The following is a 21,249-nucleotide window of genomic DNA, read 5'->3' as shown; positions in this document are numbered from 1 at the left end:
TGGAGCATGCTTTAGTAATATTAACGGAACATTTATTGCATACGGGCATCTTAAATAGACGGAAAAAGAATAAAAAGAAATATAAAGTACGCAAAAACAAATTATATATCGATATACACTGGAATATAGGTAATAAATATAGAAATAGCGATAAGCGACCGACGAAAAATGCAATACGACCGTACAGGTCAACGTACAGCAGATAACTGATATTATATTCATTATAACAAGACAGCTGCTGGTGCTTGTGAAAAAACCGCGCTATGCGTAATCACGATCGCAATAATCGCGGACATAACATTATGACTTCTACAGTCTACACTTCGCACACGATTTTCATGACAACAATTTATTTTGGTGGGTGGGGGTATTAAAGCGCACTAGCGATTCAAACGTAAAACGCCGGTACTCGTATCCAACTACAGCGGCTTATAGTGGCAAACGCCGCTGAACACGCAGGTAATTTTACCCGGCAGTGAGCAATCTATAGTATTTATAATCAATGGTAGTACCTGCTAATATGGGCAGTCAACTGCTGAGTATTCATTTTATGATGGATAATGTAGCAAGTGATATTTAATTTTATATAGAGTTAAGTTTTAATAATTATTATTGATTTAATTATCAATTATTTTTATTTTGATATAAAATACCTACCTAACAGAAAATGCTAATTAATAATTAATTAACATTTTCTGTTGTAGTTAATTATTGTGGTTAAAACATGATATTTTATTTTGCAGTCGATACCTATAGCCTATGCGCTAATGGAAACAAAATCGAGAAACTCGTATCAATGCGTGATGGATTATATGAAGAAGAATTTATATCCCAACTTATCATTGATAATTACTGATTTTGAACCAGCACTTAGAGATGCATTATCTTCTAGTGTAGGTGTTGAAGGGACACGTGTCTTAGGTTGTTGGTTCCATCATAACCAGGTCGGTATATCTTATGTTGATTAGCACTTTAAGTTGGTACATAAACCAATTTAGATTATTTTTCCAAAAAAGTTTTTATAGGTACCTATATATACAAATCAAATGTAGATTTAAGTTTTTTATTTATAAACATTTCCATTTTTTAGAGAAGAGTAAATGTTTTTAATTTTGTGAATAAAATAAATTGTTTCTATTTATAAATAAGGTTTATTGTTAAATATGGTATTTTGGACATTTTTCTATGCATTAACATAATTTTATATCTGACTGATACCCGGCACCCGCGTATGCTGTCAAGTCCTATATTAACGGGAAATATAGCAAAATCACATTGCATGAAATAAAATGAATACTCTGGGTTGAAATTTGAGTTTCTACATCTATTTTCTACTAAATTTGAATAAGACTATAAGAGACTATAAAAATATAATATTTTCGAACAATACCTATATCCTTTTTGATAAAATATTATGTTTTTTCTGAAATAAAATTAATTGTGTTGTAAATTTTCCAGTCTTGAATTAATATCACTAATTTCTACATTAAAACAATAATAATTTACAAATACTTATGCCATTTTCTCAAATATGGTCTATTTTATACTCGTTAGATAGGTGGAGACAGATAATTAGGTTATCACTTCTTCTTAAAGTTTTATAACTATAACAAAACAAAATGTAAAAGTAAAAGTTCAGTATAAATAGTAATAAGTATTAAATTTATCACTTTATATTTTTTAATTTTAATATTAATTTAATTTACAGGCACTATGGAAAAAAATGAAATCTCTAAATTATTTAGAAACCGTCAATTCAAATACATATGCTTTGAAGACTTTAAAAATTCTTATGTGTTTGCCATTGTTACCCAGTGCAGAAATTGAACAAGGTTTTCTACTGACTAATGCATATGCTATCCACCACAACGTTCCATTAACTAATCTGTTTGAGTATTATCAAAAGTAATACATCATAGTAATTTTATGTACTTTATAACTATGTTTCAATTATTAAAATACACATTTTTTATTATGGTTAAACTTTAAAGTTAATGGATACGACGTGTCGGAGTTAACATATTATCTGTTAATAGTGTCTCAAGAAGGACAAATAACAACTTGGAGAGCTTTTATAACTTTTTGAGACACAAGTTTTCCATTGCACATCCAAATGTATGGGTCTTTCTTGGTAAGTTTAAATTAATTTCCATTTTTTATCTGTGTAAAAACTAAAAACAATACCTTTTTAATATTAAAAACAATATCTTTTAATACATTTTAAAACTGTTAAAATCATGTAAATTAAAATCATATTGAATACAAAATGATATAAACTTATATTTAGGGTTCTGCTGCCCGAATACTGTATTCATTTTGGGGATAATGACATTAGTATTAGCCTTAAAGCGAGTATTATAGTTATGACATGGAGCATCAATATAGGTTTTCATATTATAAAATAATAGGCAATGTTCTTTGTGTATTATTATATTATGTTCTTATAACAAACACATATATTATAAATTATTATAATAATAAATTTGGTTTAATCATCAGGTCAAATATGTGAGTTGAGCCAAAAGTACCACACTACAGTTACTCAAATTTCCAATGGTCTGCAACCAACAAGGAACCTTAAAACTAAGTACCTTCTGAACTCAAGGTTGATAAGGGCTGTTGAACATCACGAGGCAGGTATATTAAGTGTATGGCAATTTCTAGTGAAATGTTCATACTCATGTGCCGGCTATGAAAGAAGGCAAAGGCATTGGGCACTAGGTATTGAACATGATCATGAGTCAAATGATGATGTTTTGGAAGACGACTTTGTTGAACCAGGTCCAGAAGTACCACAAAATGCACCAGAAGTAGTACACAATCCAAGGAATTGTATGGTTTGTTTAATTACTACTCCTGGTGAAAATGTAGCTCAACATATAGTGTTGCCTTGTGGTCACGCCTGGGTCTGCGAAACATGCGTTTCAGTGTTGGATGGACAATATCAAAGAACGTGCCCAGTCTGTCGAGGAGATGTACTTCGTTTCCAAAGAATGTTTTTGTCTTAAGTTAAAATCTAAATTAAAATTTGATATTATGTACAATTATCATGCATATTAAGTACCTAGTCACCTGCATCATGTTCCTATAGTACATTGTTATATACTGAAATGTAGTTATTACTCTTTTCACGTTTGTGTTTTTTTTCAAATAACAATACCATATGTTAAAATTGAAAAAGAAATTCTGAGATTTAAATTAAATATTTTATTATATAGGTAAGTATCCATGATTAATTTAAGGTTCTTTTGATGAAACCAATCTACTTATAACGAGGGTTGACCAATATACTAGAACAGAGGAGGTATCTAAAACAAAACACATTTAATTTGTTTGATTAAGTAAGAGGTACTAGATACCAACTTAATCTATAATTTTTAAATACCAGATTCTAAATACTAAATTGTAAACCTATTTAATATGTATGTTACAACCAGATTTGCAAAGAATACCTTTAAAAAGTGTATAAAAACTCTTACCCATTTTAGGTAATAATTTATTTAAAGAAACAACTATGTATAAACAAAATATATTGTTGCACAAATATTTGATGAAAATTCAAAAGTTGTAATATGAAAAACAAGCTATAATATTAAACAAGTGTTATCAAAATAAAATTTGTTAAAAAAAAAAGTAGCTATTTCAAATAGGTAGGTACTATACTAAGTTTTAAGGCAAAAATATTAGAAAATTATTTTAAAAGTGTTCTACACCAAAAAAACCTTTAAATAGATATCGTAGAACGGGGTGAAGTGGACCAGTTTTTGGTAAATTTCTTAAGATTCCGAAGAATTTATTTGACCAAAACGATTGAAACTTGGAATATATTATCTATACTTATGTATGCAACAGTTAATGCAATTTTTTTTCTTACTTATTTAAACCTTTTTTTTTTTGTGCTAAAAAGTGGTCCACTTTACTTAGATATGAGGGGTCAAGTGGACCAGGCGTTTGTTTTTCATTAAAAACCACTTCAATCAATTCTAATTTTGAAGTGAACCACTAAATTATATTTTTTGTAAAACATAAGACAACATTTAGAGCATAAACAATTGTTTAACCTTGTTTATTCATCAATTTGAGCAATTTGTTTCAATATCAAAAAAAATCTTACTTTTTAGATACCTTCCTTGGTAAATATTAAAAAAAAAAAAACAGTTAACTCACCATATCTTCTTTACAGGCACCTAACTAAACAGGTAACAATAAAGGTAACTTACAAATTGATATTCTTTCTAAGGATGATAATAATAACAAATTTCTTATAACATATTAGTATGTTAAATGGTTAACAAGAACTTAATAAACCCATTTTAGAGTATAAAAAATATTCATGGTCTTACTTACTAGTTACTTTTGAGTTTCAGACGACGTTTGAAGTTTGAATGAAAAAAAAAATCGTTATTTTGTGTCAAACGAAATGATAAGGATCGTCCTGTACTATTGTTATCACTAGTATCAAAAATTGTTCATTAGATGTACCTATGTTGAGAGACATTGATTTATGGTATTATCAATTCCGTAATTTTACTTTCCTCTAAATTACGGTCCGTGATTTTACGTTCCTGGATAATACAGTCCAGGGTATTACTATCCGTGATATTACATTCCGCATTTTTCTGGTTCCGTAATTATACTATCCGTGATATTACATTCCGTATTTTATTGGTTCCGTAATTTTACGTTCCACAAAATTATGGTTTGAACAACTAAATTCCGTTATTTTACGTTCCGTAGTATTACGGTCCGTAATTTTACTTTCCGTATTTTTTATCATTCCGGTCAATTATTTTCCGTAAAATTACGGCCTCCCACTCCAATCCAACAACAAAAATACATAACCAAAAACTTCATTTAATATGCGATATACCACATTTGTTTAAGAGTGTCCGTAACAATTTATTGAATGGTGATATTCAAATAAATAATAAAAAAATTATATTTCAAGATATTGTTCAAACGTATGAAATTGATACTAAAAATTCAAAAGCTCGTAGTATGTGTAAGATATTACCTATTCATTTAAACCCTAATCTATTTCAAAAAATGTCATGCAAATTAGCTTTACAAATATTCAGCAACAGTGTATCTTCAGCTATAAAAACGTCAATACATACGGGTTAGTTAAAATCAAAATATGCTAATGATACAGCTGACTTTCTACTTGAATTAAACAATACATTTGACGCATGTAATAGTCAAAATCGTTATGATAAAAATCCTGACAGGCGTCTAATGAGCTCTCATAATAAACATATTTTTTAAAACATTAACAAAACTATTTCAACTTTCCAAAACGCTAAAAAAAATATGTCACAAAAACAACTAAATTTCAGTGCCACCATGTTTTACGGAAATGGACAGGTCATTAACTGCTATAAAACAAATGTATGAAATAGAAAGATCTACAGCCGAAAATATCTTTCCAGCGAATGAGAAAACTTTTTTTTTGTTAACAAATAGACTTAACCAAGATCCTTTGGAAAATATGTTTTCAATTATGAGACAAAAAAATGGATACACGCGAAAATCAACCGCAAAAATATTCGGTACTTGTTTTGTTAGTATTTGTTAATTTTCGTTAATGAAAAATTCGGAGAAATGTAATTGTGAAGCAGATCAAGATGAGTTTTTAACTATTGATATTTCATCTAACATCGAGGTTGAAGTTAACAATGATACAAGCAAAAACATTTTAGATAAAGAAATTGAAAACGAGACAAATGGTACCTCTAGTGATGAACATACAAGCTCAACATGTTCAACTTCATCTACTGAGTTGAAACCAAAAATAACAACATTAGAAGAATGTTCTATTATATACTTTAGGTTATCTTGCTAAACGCACTATAGAACATTTCAATTGTACAAATTGTGAAAAAAACTTAATTACTGAAGATCTTATTAATGAACCAAATCAATTATTAATAACTTTTAAGACTTTCGAACACCTAAATAACACATACAACAAGGGATTAAAAAGCTTACAAATATTAATATGCAATATTTGTCTTAATGTATTTTCAAAAATGTTTGCACTCATAAAAAGTGAAAAAGAATGATAAAAGGTGCTGTATTAAAATTAAACAAGCAGATTATAAATTTTGATGAATCAACATGTAAGGGACATTATGAATTTATTTTACAGTTGTTATTAATAACTAGAATTTATAAAGAATGTAAATGGTCGAAAGAAGACAGTTTTAACAAACTTTTAAATAAATTACCCGAAAAATTAAGAATTTTGTATAACAAATGAAATACGTCTACATTTTTATATTTATTAACTATGTGATTAGTTTAGTACGTGTTTTATTATTATTTTATATTTATTTATCAATGTATATTTATTGCTAATGTTTATATATTATATCACCATGTAGTTTGTATCACCAGTATATCTAATTTGAACTTGTGTTATTATTTAATAAAGTATTATATTTTAAATTTCAATTATTTAGGTTGTTAGGTACATAATTTAATTGTTGATCTTTTATTAATTTTGATTTGTATATTGTTAATTTTTCTGTTTGTATAATTTCATACTTTTTGCTTCATTTTATTTTGCTCGTTATGTTTATAAAAACCATATCAACAAATTTAACACTCAGGTAAATAAATATTTAAAAACTAATAAAGTAATAATATTATTTAAGCCTTTAAAGTGAAAGTTAAAAAGTACCCTTATCTAACGTACCTATACCTACATTTATAATATAAATTAGGCATACCTACCATAAAAATTTTTTAATGAGTATGTTATTATTGTTTTATGTTATTCGAAAATTCGAAAATTAGACTTTTTGATATTTGTGAATAATTGTAACTAAGTTAAAACTTTTTGATTTCAATACAAGTGATAAACTTGAATATCTCAGCACAAAAAAGTTTGATTGGTAAGTTTGAACAATATTTTAGGCGTCTTAACTAGTTGGATTCGGGTATTATGCATGAGTCTCCGGCGAGCATTTTTGGAAGCAATAGCGCAGTTGTGGATTTGCACGTTACGACATGTCACACGACGGCGGCCGTCAACGACGATGCAGTAGGCGATTAGGAATAATATTAAATTTTATTGTAGACAAAATACCTTAACGCGGTCTATCGGAAATAATTTCCGTGCGGTATTTTTACACAAGCAGTGAGCAATCTACAGTATTTATAATCAATGGTTACGTCATTTGTTTGTATTTGTTTGACCAAATTTAGAATTTGTTTGATGTCGGTTCCCAATGGAAAATCAGTTTTCCGTGCGGGGGGCTGCAGAAACGTTTCCCCAGCCCCCCACCCCGTTAAATATTGACTTTTTGCAAATTTTCTTTTCCCAACATTTAGTACGTCATTTGTTTGTATTTGTTTGACCAAACTCAGAATTTGTTTAATGTCGGTTCCCCTTGGAAAATCGGTTTTCCCGTGTGGGGGCTGAGGAAACGTTTCCCCAGCCCCCCGCATAAGAAATAATGGACTTTCAGCGATTTTCAGTGAATTCATGAACTGGCAACTATATAAATAAAAATGCAAATAAATCTATTTAATTGTCTATTGATATTATGATATACATTATAGGTATAAGGTATTATTGCATAATATTATTATAAAGTTGTATAAGATACAATGGTTTGTTACATAAAAATTAAATCATAATTAATGTTTTTAAAAAAAATAAAAAGTAAAAAAAATTTTAAAAATAAAAATAAATCTATAACAATCTGTTTAATTTTTTTTAAATATATAATTTTAATTATTATTTAAATAGTATAAATAAGGAATTCACATGGTACTTTTGTGTTACCTTTTACGTATTTAACGTTTTTTTGGACATCATCATACATTTCCCATTTATTATGTCCTCTCTTACAACATGCATAATAATGGCCAATGGAAGTCCTGAGACGACTTAGTCCACGACGGAAACAACCCACACCTCTTAACTCATAGGTTTTTCGCGATGCTATGAGTATCTGTGGTGTATTTTCAAGTATAATTGATGGTTGTGGAAGTACTTTGCTGCTATAGTTTAGATTAATATTTTCTACAATAATAAAACAATTTAATTTATATTTTGTAATTAATTTACCTAGATTAATACATACCTTCCCAATTTAATAACTCCACAAATATATGAAAAGCCGACATCACAGTTGTTTTTGTTTTTACTCCTTGGTATGCTTCGCCTTTTTTATTAATATAACCACAATTTTTTTTTCCAATTTTATCCTGGAGTCTATATAATTCTGTAAATCGGCTATGTTTCTATCATTTATGGTAAATGAAAAAATCATAATTGGAACTTTAGCTTCAGTCGTTCTTCCACATGTTAAAATATTACAATTTAAAGTGATGTGCTGTTGGAAACTCTTTCAATGTTGTATTAAATAAATTACTTGCTATTGTTTCACATTTGACTAAAGTTATGTTATATTCTAAAAATTCCAATTCTGGGTTCATATTGTTTATCTGTTTTATAAAACAAATTATTATAATTTATTTAATTTATATTTATTAGTTGATTAAGTACAAAATAGTGAAAGTCATAATAGTAAAGAAAAAAGACCGAAATCCAAATCAAATATCATTACCAGTGGTTAAATAAAACTGTCAAACATCGGTGATAACATAATTAACCTATGTGTATACCTATACCTACAACTAATAATAAGATAAACAATTTGTGTAACAACTAATTGATATTGTAGATTAATAGTGTAGTTGTTATCCAGTATTCTTACTGTTCGCAATCTGTACAGTATGACACAACGTTATTATCTTATGTAATATTTAATTTTTTTAAACTTTTTTACATTTTTATGGTATTCATAAAAAGTTATAAAAATAAAAAATTGTACGATTACTTTCTATGAATACCTTATTTATCGCGAAGATAGTAGTCGTGGATGACCATTGAATTGGCTCCCAATATAATTTTCAACAAGTGGTTCTCATAATATAAAAGTTGGAAAGGTACGCGACTTTAATATTTTTAGCGACACAGGGCCGGATATACTGTTTGTATATTTCCACTCTTTTTCGAATTCATTCTTCGCGTTCTTCCTCATTTCGGTATTTAATTTAATGTATTTTGCAAGCCAATCCGATTGTTTGAACTCTAAAACTCTGTGTACTTTTTCTACAATTAAACCATTTGTTATGGCTTGCTGCAGGTTTCGATAATGGATTACGTAATTTTTTTTTGAATGAAGTGTCGCCATAAGTTTTTTCACTTTTGAACCAGGAGGAATTTTGTTCTCAGGTAAAAATGGAAGATCGTTGTGTAAGTCATGGAGTTCATTAGGGTATGATATGTCTACCTCATACACTCTGCCTATATCTGACGTCGGCGTCAAAGCATCTAATCCGTCTAACTTAGGCTCCACCCATTTAAAGTCACCGTATGGCATGTGCTGTGACATTGTCCATCCGTACAAATTGTTACAATCTTGGTAAACTATCCATGATTTTGACTTTGTTGGGTCATAATCTTGGGTTTTTTCATTATTAGCTTTAGCATACCTCATTTTTGCTTGTGTGAGGCCACCGCGGATTGAATTTTCAAAAAATAAGTGGGTGTCAAAATCTGATAGTAATTCTAGTTTGACTTTGGTATATTTCAACATACAGTCAAAACTAAAACCTGGAGCTGTAAATTAGTAAACAGGGTCTAAATTGTATGTAGAAATGCACATGTCTCTGAAATTTTCGAACACGTCAGCCAACAGCAGCACGTCAATTTTTAGATACAAATCGCTATATTCTCCTAGGGTTTTGCATTTGAAATGGTTCCATACTGTGACTGCGTGTTCGTATTCCTCATCGTCTATATGTTCTTCCGTTAATGTGCTATAAAAATCTTCTTTCCGAGGCAAAATCGTTTCTTCTAACTTGTCCCAACTATCGGTAAACTCGTAAGGGTATACACCCTTACGTGTGACGAGATTCATATTTCTGGGTACGAATGCTTTTGCGGTTTCTCTGAACTTCTCGAAAATTGGTGTTAATAAATTTTCTACAAGTGTTGATAATTTTGATGCCATGAATCGACAAGAGTCTATGAATCGAATCGAAAAGTTGTTGGTAAGGTGTTTTGAAAATGAAATGTATTTTTCTTCGCTGTTCGGAATCACTGAGATTGATTTAGTGTCATTTCCGAGTTCGGTTACTATGAAATGTGCATCGTAATTAGACAAATTTTGTAGAAAGCACGTTATAAAGTTAGGTTTTTGGAGTTTCAGGTTGCAAGTATTGCATAAAGTTTGCCTAAATTTTCCTGATAGATGGCAGTGATCTGTCACCTTTTGGTTTTTGATAGAAAAATTACATTCACATAGATTGCATGTATTTTTCGATACATGTGCTTTTTGCTCTTCTTCTGTCATTATGATGGGTTTATTTGTTTTAAGTAAATCTTGGACTCTTCTCGCGATCTCTGTCACTTCATTAACGAAACGCTTGGCCACATCCTGATGTGACTCGCTTCCGCGATGAATAATAGGTGATGTTGGTATCTCATATTTCTCAAGCAAATCAATCCGGTACGTTTTCTGTAGCCTTAACGAAATATCCAAAGCTCATCGGTTCGTGTTTTTGAAAAGCTGCTGTTTTCTTGCCTTTGTTTTCTTTACATTTAACAAGGAGTGCCTCGAAATCGGCATTTATCGCGAACGGATGTCTTTCAGTGTTACTCCACCCATCGAACTGTAACAATGTACCGGGCTCAGGCATCTTAGGTAGAATTGGCTTGTGTGCTCCACATATCAACTTATGTTGTTCAAGCCCCGCCTGACCTTTTAACTTATATTTTGTATGTATATTGTCGATTCTGGTGAAGCAACGTTTGCAAAATATTACGCTCTCTTCATGTCCGGTTATTTGTGATCTCACAAGCCTCGAAATGTTCGAAATGTAGGTGTAGTGGCTTTTATGACCATCAGTAATTAGTAAGAGATCAGAATGATATTTTTTTTCTTCATCCACAACCTTAAGTGGATAAACAATATGTTTCTTATTCTTTTCTTTTTTTAATCCATAAACGTTGACTGATATTTTCGGATTATTTTTTTCAAATGTTTTTATTTCCCTCACAGGTGTTGGGAATGTTATATCAGAAAAATTATATTTGTCCTCGAGCGATGTATAATTTTCAGCCACTTGATTTTTGGCATTACCCGAAACGTGTCTTGCCAGAATTGCCCACTTGAAGCACTGTTGGTCTGAGTTTTGGGGGTTGATAATTGCTTTTTTATTTTTAATGTCTTCTGGAAGTTTAATATAAGACGAACCACCCATAGGCGTATAATTATATACTCCTAACAGTAAACCATCTATTGATTGTAACGTAAATCCACTTCCTTTAGAAGTATAAATTTCTTCTTCTAGCAAAAGATTGGCAAAATCTTGATTAATTTTAGCTTCGATATCTGTATCCATAAACATTTCCTTGGCTGAGGTCTTAAATGCTCTATTCTCTGCTGAATTTTCTACGTTCGGGCGTTCATATGTTGCTTCTAATTTAAGATTATATTTAATTGGTTGTTTTGTTGATAGTAATTTGAGTAGTTCTATTAAGTCTTTTTTTGTTGATTCTAAAAATGTTCTGTAGTTGGTCAAATTATCTGTATTTTTCACGTAATACCAATTGATTTTATTCGATAACGATGTTCCTGTCTTAATTAATCCTCGTGTCTTGACGATGCTCATGCGTGTCTTTTTAGTATTTGCTGCTTCATTCGAATTTTCCGTATGATATGGGCGCTTATGACCATTGCGAGATTGAACTGAAAAAAAAAAAAATTTTTTTACTATTGTATTGCTAAACATTATAGAAAAGCGTGTTACAGCTTGAAAATCTGTAAAAGTTTTTAATCAGATAGAAAAGATAAATTGTTTTTATAAATATAAACCTTTTTTTTTAGTAAAAGTACCTGAAGAAAAATTAAGAATTTAAAAAAAATGTGTTTATCAAATAGAAAATACGATTTTTAAAAACATACAATAATAAAATGAGGTAGGTATCAAGCTCTAGTATTACATAAATGTTTATATATATATATACATTAAATATGTAAAAGCAAAAACAAATATGATATAGAGCTCTTAGTTATAGTAATAATACACAACGTTCTTTTGTGTAGCATGAATCAATAGTAACATTAAGAATGTATATACGCTGGCGTTCGTAATAGTTTATTTAGATCGTTGGATAAATAGTATGCCTATTTATGTTTTTATTGGTATAGAAAAATAAGATATTCATATTGTGTTGTTATATATGTATAATATAGTCAAATATAAATATATCTGTTTATACTTTAAAATATATATAATAAAATAAAATAATTTATGTATGTTTTTAATAGCGTTATGACAAAAATCGTATGGAAATATTTTCAATTAATATATTATTAGATGAATTTATTAAAATTATTGAACAATTTTACGAACATTTTTAATATATATATACATATGATCTTAACGGGTTTAACTATGATAATTATAGGATTTATCAGGATTTTATCTAAATTATTACATGTTTTCCATGATTTTATACAACTTAGTATATTTTTTTCTATTTTTGTTAAGAAATGATGATGTTTCCGTATGTTTTTATGTACCTATTTTCACTAAGATGCTTATATTTTAACAGGTATTGTTTTATGCGGTTTTGAAGAAAAAAAACTAATAGCATTTTTTATTTTAAATATTTTGAAAGTTATAAAGCAATATTTATTTTAATTTCATCGAAAAAGTAATATTTCTACATGAAGTGTTCTATTTTGTATAAAATAGGTATCTAATATAATATTATCTATAATAACCTAAGTAAGTTATATATATATAAATACAGCTATAAAGTTATGAATAATATATTTACCATTATAATCGTAAATGTGTTCAGCTGGCTTATAAAAATCTTGAATTTCTTGCTTGGTTATGGTTGATTGTTGTCGAACAACAATATTCGAACCTGAAAATAGTATTATTATTAATTAGATACTTGAAAAAATGATTCTTCGAATAAATTACATTTTATTTAACACCTTTATTGTTATATATTTCCTTTAGGTAGTATAACGTATGTATGTTGTATTAAATAATTAAACATGATATACGTAGCCTTGATTAAATATATTTTATCTAATAAATCTGTAAATAGTTAAAAATTCTTACGATGTTTATCCTTGCTATGTCTGATGAGGTTATCTTTTCGCGTGAATATTTCTGAGCATATACTGCATGAAATTTTTTTGGAAACATCGTGTGACTTGTCATGTCTGTGTAGATTACTGATCCTAGTAAAGGTCTTATCACATATACTACTCGAGAACATGATTACGCCTGATGAAAACTGAAGAACACTAGTCGAACTTGCGAAACAAGACTTCAACGAATTGATGGATAATGAATTATATAAAAATATATTATACTTTAAATAACAGTGTTAAATAGTTTTATCGAAGTGAATTATTAACGTATTCGCAAATAATAGAACTAGCGGTAAGAAAATGAACTACGGTGTTAATTAAAGTAAAATAAATAATTTGATTTTTATAATACTTGTAAAATATTTGTATACACTTTAAAAACACTTAAGAACTCTGAAATAACACGACTTGACACTTGAACGGTAGTTAACAGACTGGTTTAATTTTGCTTTGTGTGCACTACTTTCTGCCTGGAATTCATCGACAATACTAAAGCTATGGTTTCCTAGAAAAGCGGTGCCGTTATCTAGCGGCCGTAATATAGCGTTGGGTGACGTCATCTATAGGTTTTCTATAAATAGCATCGGAGTAGGTTTCCTAGAGTACGTTGAGTGTCACCGTAACGTCAAATAGCGGTGCTGTCATTTGCATGACGGCCGTCATAGCGGTGATTAACAGTAGTTCAACGTTTTTCGCGTGTAGCGGTGTGCATATTTAATTAATACAATGAGTGGAAACGTGATTTGGACGAGCGAAAATGACGAACAATTAATTGATTTTGTCAAAAATCATGAAGCTTTGTACAATATCAAATCCAAAGAGTATAGACAAGCCCAGATGAAGCAAAATTTGTGGAACGAAATTGGAATAACACTTCAAAAATCAGGTGTGTATAGTACTAAAATGCAGTAAAGTGAAAAATTCAATAAATATTAACTAATTTAATATAAAACACTTTTTTCAAGCTTAAATTTAATTTATTCAACATTATTTTAAATAAAGTTTAGAATAGTAATATGTTATTTTTTGTTATCGTTTACGTGTTATCACAGATACTATTTTAATATAAGAATAATGAATATATTAATTATTAATATACAAGAGATGCTTTAAAGTAAAAGTAATTACCACAATAAATATATTATATAATAATCACAATTAATGTCGCATTGCATAACTATGCTGCCACTCTACAGCCCCTGGACCGTTGAAATAATTTTTGAATATTTCTCGAATTTGAGTGTGATTCATTTTGGCACGCACATTGTGTTCTGTTATGGGGATTAAATTTTCAGTTGGAAGTGGTAGTGCATCATCAAAATGTTTTTGACCTGGAGCAAGTACTTTTGCTCCCCGTAAAATATTATATAATATGCATGCACATTTAATCAATTTGTCTGTAGTTTCTGGGGCAGTAGCAATAGGTAGGAAAAAGAGTCTGAAATAACCGCATAAAATTCCGAAAGTATTTTCAGTTGTTCTCCGAGCTCTAGATAGTCGATAATTATATACAGCTTTTGATGGATCATGTACAGATTGCTGTCTTGGATAAGGTTTCATTAGGTTTTCGTGCAGAGCAAAAGCTTCATCCCCTACAATGACATGGGGTACAACCGTATTTGTCCCGGGTATTTCTTTTGGTGCTGGTATATTGAATGTATTATTTTTTATCATTTTTCCTATTTGACTCTTTAGGTAGATACCAGCGTCTCCTTCTCTACCATAGGAACCAATATTAACAGCAGTGAATTTACAATCCGCGTCAACGACTGCTAGCAAAACGATTGAATAGTACTCTTTATAGTTAAAATATAATGATCCACTTCGTTTGGGAGCCTTTATTCTTACATGTTTCCCATCTATCGCCCCGACACAGTTCGGGAAATTCCTTTTTGTAAAAAATTGACTACTGTTTTGTCTTAGTTGATTTTCTGTAGGCGACGGTATAGTTAACTCAAACATCCTTTTAATAATGGCCTCAGCAACTTCTCTTATTATAACACTTATCCAGGAATGACTGATTCGATATTGAAAAGCAAGTGACCGAAAAGATTCTCCTGTGGCCAAATGTCTGAAATAAGAAATCAAACTACAATTTATGTTTTAGGTTCTGACTGCAGTAAACGATGGGCCTACGTAAGGGATTATTATATTCGGCGTAAAGGTAAACCTGGTACTGGTTCAGGTGGAGAGGCAGCAAAGAATAGGTCTGTTCTCCTATCATTCTTAGATAGTCTTCCTTCATCACAAAGACTTAACACAATTACTAATGTTGTTAGAGATGAGGTTAGGTTTGACGAGAGTGAATTTATGGAAAACTCTCACGCTGAACTCGAAGAAAACATCCCCCAGATTGATGAAAGAGAAGAAAATATGACAATCATCAATAGTAACGAAGATAATAATAAAAAAATGGATGGTAAGAAAGACAACATTATGAGAGATAAAAAAAAGATAAAACTAACACACTCTGAAGAACGATTACAATTATTAAAACAAATAGCTGAACGAAACTCAACTCCTGCAAATGAATTGGACGAAATCGACCTTTTCTTTTACTCCATGGCAAAAATTGTAAAGAAACTTCCTCGGTATGAACAAGTGCAATTAAGTATGCAAATTTCGTCATTGGTCGGTAATGCTGAATTAAATAGTATTTTAGGCGATTCAAGACAGACAAATTCATCAACAGGGCCAAGTTCAACAATCAGCTTCATATACCCAGAAACGGTGCCATCTCCAGCAACAAGTGGAACGTCAAATTACCAAGGACAAATATATGACGAGTCATCAAGAGATGGAAGAGGTGTTTCAGAAAGTGTTCTCAGCCTAACAGAAAATGACCAATTTTTTTTACTTAATGACTAATCATTAAAACTTACAATAACATACTTTTAAAAATTAATTATGTTACTTCGCTTGTTATTTATACAAATAAAACGTTTCTTAAAAGTGGCTGTTATAATTTACTACGATATAATATTATAATATAAATATTTAGATTTATTATACTTTATTAAACATTTTATATAATATTGGCCGGTATAGTATTGGTATACCAGTATTACTAGCATTAGTGACAGATTGATAGGTATAATTTATAATAAAATATTATTCAGTGTAGGTACTTACCTCACAAGTATACATAACTTTTCTTCTGGACATATGGGCTTTTTGTGTCTATTATATGGTTTATAAGTTAAGTCATCTCTTATGTGATTCAATACATAGTCAAATAACACTGGTGTTAAGCGAAAGTATTGCCTAAATTTTTCGTCATTACACTGCAGATGGCGTTGCACTAAAATTTGAAATGCACCCTCAGTTTCACGATTTTTGAACATGACACTCTCCTCCAAACGATTGTCTTCGTCTTCTGATGACTCTTCATCATCCAAACATACCAATAATGCTATGTCCAAATCGTCCATTTTTCACCAGTGTACGATCTACTACTCTCGAGTGAGTACTGACTACTGAGTGACTACGATTGAATACGGTCGCCCTACTCCCTAGGAAACCACAGGTTGGTCACCGTAAAGACGGCCGTAAAAAACAACCGTAAAATGAAGGCCGCTAGATAACGGCACCGCTTTTCTAGGAAACCATAGCTTAACTTTGCAGGCTCTTTACAGGCTTGTACATGTTTGTAATCGAATGATGTTGTTAGGGCGTGAGGACGGGTGGCGGGGTGTAAAATATATTTTATATTGGTACTCTGTTGGATTGGAATGTTTTATAATTGTGACTATGTGTGAGTTTCCGTGTGTGTGTATGTATGTGTATATGTATGTATGATATAGTCGATACAAATGTAGGTACATCAGAATATTTTATATATTTTTTTGTATAGGGGAAATAAAAGGGGAGGTAATGTATTTGAAGGAGAAGGGGTAAAATATAAGTCGGACAAGTGTTCGACATAGGTGATACAAATGTACATCAGATTATTATTTATATATTTTTTTGTAAAAGGGGAGGTAATGTATTTGAAGGGGAAGGCATAAAATATATGTCGGTCACGTGTCGGATCGGGTGGCGGTTGTGATGTTTGATGAGTTTAAGTGTGTTGCGGGTTGCCTATATTGAGTAATTAATACAAGTTTGGGAGGAGCCTGTACTACGAATTGCCTATACAGAGGAGCCTATGCTTTTACATGTAAAATTTAAGGGGGAGGAGCTCCAGAACCTACATAAATATACTACTCATATACAAATTCAAATTAATTTAAAAAAATTTAAAAAATGTTGAATTAAATTAACAAGGAGGCAAGTAATTTTGTTACGAAACAAAGCGGGTGGAGTTTATATTCAATTGATACGTTACAATTAAGGATTAACATTGTAAACCCGTTAACCGGGTCTATACTTATTTAATTTTACCTGATAGTATACGAAATAAAAAAGCTGTTATAAACGTAAAAAACAATGATGAAAAATGATTTAAATATGCAATTTTAACTAAATATAATAATCGTGCAGATAAAACTAAATTTAGTTATCAATATTCTAAATCTGTGGATAAAATTGCTCTTAGTGCTAATGATGATAAAAGGATTATTATGCGTGATGTTATTAATACTATTGCATACGGTCACTATTGCTTAACAGAATAATTATATATTTTATGATTAATCGTGTGAAAGTGAATACGTTAAAAATAAAATATATAAAAAATAAAATAAAAAATACATTAATATCATACAACTTCAATTATTTTTTTATTCTCATATTCAGAATACATGTTAATACAATTAGCTAAACGGTATAACATCACATTTTTTCAGAATGATCAAACCTAAAATGTATGTTAAACCAAATATTCAATTAAAACCTATAATACCAATCTGATGAAACTCGATATCGAAAATCTTAGAGAACTTTATTTTAATTTATATAAAGGATGTAGAATTTTAAAGAATCATAACTTTAACACAAAATTATATAACGAATGGAAGATCGCAAGGGGTTTGGTTGTAAAAAGACTATCACATTTAATACAATTATAAAGTACCAACGTATAACATTTAGCAAACAATTATATATTTTTATTTATAAATACAAAGTTATCGATTTAACCACTGAATGGGTGAAGACATACAAAAACGAATATAATATATATATATATATATATTCAACTTTTGTAAATTGAAATTTAATAATGTAACCTAGTTTGTTTTTATATTTGATTGGATATTCGTAAAATTCTTATTAAGAATCACGATCTGTAGAGATGATCTACTACGAATACAATGAACCTAGCGTACAGATGGCATAGTTCCATGTTACGATTGTTTACTAATCCGTCTCATGTGTCGCGTAGATGGTTCGTTAACATTCTTAGTAGATCCTAATTCGATTATTCGATGGCTACAATGTGGAATAACATACTATCTGATCAAAACATTTGGTTATTAATCAATATTATTAAAGTTGAATATTGTATTATTTGTATGAAAATCAATGTTTTAAAATATTTTTTGTCTTAAATCACATCAATACTGTATTATTGTAACGATAAAATCTGAACAAACGTATTGATTGTTACATTTCGTTAAATTATAAAATCAGTAATTATCTATTTTAAAGTATCGTTTACATTTACCCACGAATTGGGACTATTATCAAAACCCAACCATTTAACATTTTAACATTTTAACATATAATTTGTTTTTATTTTTTTTTATAATACGTTCAATGAGAAAGGTGTCGGGATAAAATGTTTTTTTTAAATTCTTGTACATAAAAATGTCCTAATATTATATTATTTAATCCGTCTTTTAGTTGAAATGTTAATGGATTTGTATTTTAAATTTTAGAAATAGTGAAAATTTCCGTTGACCAATTTGGTGTATAATCTTTACTAAATTTATGTTTATACTTAGATATTCTTACTTTATCATTAATTTTAAATTTAAGTTTATTTGAGGTATTGATTTGTAATGTATTTGTTTTTATTTGAATCGGGTTGATCCGAGCTTCTTTTGGTGTACATTTTATTGTTGAATGTTTTGTATTATTATAATTATTTACTAATTTTGAAATTGAATTGTACCAATTCCAGGAACCTGTTGATGTAAAATGTTTGTAAATTTTATTTTTTATTGTTCTTATAACACGTTCAACCATACCAGCCTTTATACTTCTGTATGTTGAATAATGTTTAATATTGTACTCATTCATAACACTTAGAAATATTTTATTGTAAAACTCTGTACCATTATCTGTTTGTAATAATTTTGGTTGATTTTTTTTTAATATTTTTAATATACCTTTTGTACATTCCTTTGCTGTTTTATTCTTCAGTGCCTCACACCACACATACTTCGTAAATGTATCTATTATAATTAAAATGTACTTAAAACCATTATTTTGTCTAGAATGTGACTGCATATCTATTAAACCAGCTTGCCAAAGATCATCTATAAACCCTGTTACCAAGCTACGTCTAGGAAAAATGTTTCTTGCTGGTCGATGTAGCTCATCAGCTATATTCTCTAATATTGTCATTAGACTATAATATTTCTCTCACGTAATTCTTCTAAAATAGATATAATTTCGTTATTTATTTATGAAATTCCAGACAATCTGTATGATGCCATAGGACCTTACGCAGACATACCAAAAATAATCTCATTTGTCAAAAAAATTGAAATGTACAACTTAATTTAACTTAATTTATATAATTTATTTTCATTATGTATTTATATATTTTCTCTTTTTCCCCTTAATCACTATTGTACCACTGTAAAAACCCCCTTATGTACATAACCATATAATCTTGTAAGCTAATAACCATGATGTTGATGCAGTAACAATAAAAAAAAAATTTCGTTATTTACACCAGTATTTCCAACACTTTGTGATGATGTTAAAAGATTTAATCTAGTTACTAGTTCATTCGGATCATCATAATAAACTAGTTGTGTTTGAGGTAATACATCTTTATATAAACCACTACCTTCCTGAGTTTCTGGTGAAGAAAAACTAATCATATTTTCAACTGCAGGATCTGTAGACATAGAACTGCTTGCTGACGGATGAAAATCAAGTGATTCATTTGTCACGGTTGTATTATCATGAATATTACTTCGTTTGGGGTTTGGTTTAGACAAATGATTCATGAGTGGTAATAAGTTAATACGAGTTTTAGAGTTATTAATTTTAGCTATTTCTTCGTTAAACTGTCTTTCCTCATATTTCATTCGATCATAAAGAGGTTTTACAACGGTCGACCATTTATGAAATTTTGAGGTCTTAGGTTTCCATATCCTTTCAAATGAACTCCTGAAGTTTTCAAAATGTTGTAATAATTTTCCATATCTTCTATTGTTGTATTTTTTGATTTCTTCTCACATAATAAAGACCATAATCCTTCTGTCCATTTATAATAACTATTAAGGAACTGCAAGTTACCATGATTAAAAATTACGGTGGGTTTTCCTATTTTATATGAATCACTGGATTTATCATAGTGCATACCATACGATTTATCATAACGTTTTGGAATATAATCATCATTAAAAAAATTTTCAAATGATGAATTTAATTCATCGTCAACATCTTCGTCACTAGTGCATAAGGTTTCTGTATTTTTTAGCTCAGTCGAGTGTGACGTATTTTTTTCTGCTCGTGTTCTCAATGGATCAATTAATGGTTTAAATGCTTTACGGAAATACTTGTCAGAATCTATATCTTTACGTTTCAATTCCATTATTTTGCGTTTAATATTTTTTTTCGATGCAATCAAATTTTCTAACAAAACTTTTTCTTTGTTCATTGTAAATAATAAACACAATATAAGAACATTGGATGACTACTGATAGTCCTATGTAGATAATAACAGTGTCACGTTATATATATATATATATATACACGTATACTTAATTTATATATTTAATTTTAATAAACGTATGAAAACCACATCTATATCTTCCATCATTCATTTCCCGAGTTTTATCGATAACCATAAACCCATAATCTCTGTTATTCCAACATAAATGACACATTTTTCGAAATTCTGAGAAATCCATATCTGCCGACGAATGAT

General features: G+C 29.5%; 5 protein-coding genes and 1 pseudogene across 5 annotated transcripts; 1 reads left to right on the top strand and 5 right to left on the bottom strand.

The window, feature by feature from the left end:
• Positions 1-502: 502 nt before the first annotated feature.
• LOC111027015 lies at positions 503-3,008 on the top strand (annotated as a pseudogene).
• Positions 3,009-8,939: 5,931 nt separating this feature from the next.
• Positions 8,940-9,636, bottom strand: LOC111027014. Its single transcript, XM_022305217.1, has one exon. The coding sequence runs from the start codon at positions 9,612-9,614 to the stop codon at positions 8,940-8,942; it is 675 nt and encodes a 224-aa protein (XP_022160909.1). The 5' UTR covers positions 9,615-9,636.
• Positions 9,623-10,510, bottom strand: LOC111027017. Its single transcript, XM_022305219.1, has one exon. It carries the CDS (start codon positions 10,371-10,373, stop codon positions 9,645-9,647), a length of 729 nt encoding a protein of 242 aa, XP_022160911.1. The 5' UTR covers positions 10,374-10,510; the 3' UTR covers positions 9,623-9,644.
• Positions 10,502-13,143, bottom strand: LOC111027016. Its single transcript, XM_022305218.1, has 2 exons — positions 12,869-13,143; positions 10,502-11,771 (listed from the first exon to the last, which is right to left on the bottom strand). Exon 2 carries the CDS (start codon positions 11,692-11,694, stop codon positions 10,522-10,524), a length of 1,173 nt encoding a protein of 390 aa, XP_022160910.1. The 5' UTR covers positions 11,695-11,771; positions 12,869-13,143; the 3' UTR covers positions 10,502-10,521.
• A 1,214-nt stretch (positions 13,144-14,357) lies between these two features.
• On the bottom strand, positions 14,358-15,161 carry LOC111027013 (putative nuclease HARBI1). The gene has a single exon (XM_022305216.1). The coding sequence runs from the start codon at positions 15,159-15,161 to the stop codon at positions 14,358-14,360; it is 804 nt and encodes a 267-aa protein (XP_022160908.1).
• Positions 15,162-19,407: 4,246 nt separating this feature from the next.
• Positions 19,408-20,979, bottom strand: LOC111027012. The gene is made up of 3 exons (XM_022305215.1): positions 20,567-20,979; positions 20,038-20,486; positions 19,408-19,764 (listed from the first exon to the last, which is right to left on the bottom strand). The coding sequence occupies exons 1-3, from the start codon at positions 20,977-20,979 to the stop codon at positions 19,709-19,711; spliced, it is 918 nt and encodes a 305-aa protein (XP_022160907.1). The 3' UTR covers positions 19,408-19,708.
• Positions 20,980-21,249: the final 270 nt, after the last annotated feature.

Source organism: Myzus persicae, unplaced genomic scaffold, assembly GCF_001856785.1.
Source record: "Myzus persicae strain clone G006 unplaced genomic scaffold, MPER_G0061.0, whole genome shotgun sequence".
In the NCBI taxonomy this organism is placed as follows: Eukaryota; Metazoa; Arthropoda; class Insecta; order Hemiptera; family Aphididae; genus Myzus; species Myzus persicae.
Note: the sequence above shows the minus strand (reverse complement) of the source record. Positions and strands in the feature narration are given on the sequence as shown.

Coding starts and splice junctions, on each gene's coding strand:
- LOC111027017 (XM_022305219.1), bottom strand. CDS start 10,373: ATGACAGAAGAAGAGCAAAAAGCACATGTATCGAAAAATACATGCAAT.
- LOC111027014 (XM_022305217.1), bottom strand. CDS start 9,614: ATGTTGAAATATACCAAAGTCAAACTAGAATTACTATCAGATTTTGAC.
- LOC111027013 (XM_022305216.1), bottom strand. CDS start 15,161: ATGTTTGAGTTAACTATACCGTCGCCTACAGAAAATCAACTAAGACAA.
- LOC111027016 (XM_022305218.1), bottom strand. CDS start 11,694: ATGAGCATCGTCAAGACACGAGGATTAATTAAGACAGGAACATCGTTA.
- LOC111027012 (XM_022305215.1), bottom strand. CDS start 20,979: ATGAACAAAGAAAAAGTTTTGTTAGAAAATTTGATTGCATCGAAAAAA. Junction 20,487..20,566: donor AAATGGACAGAAGGATTATG/GTCTTTATTATG, acceptor TGAAAACTTCAG/GAGTTCATTTGAAAGGATAT. Junction 19,765..20,037: donor TGTTGGAAATACTGGTGTAA/ATAACGAAATTT, acceptor TTTCATAAATAA/ATAACGAAATTATATCTATT.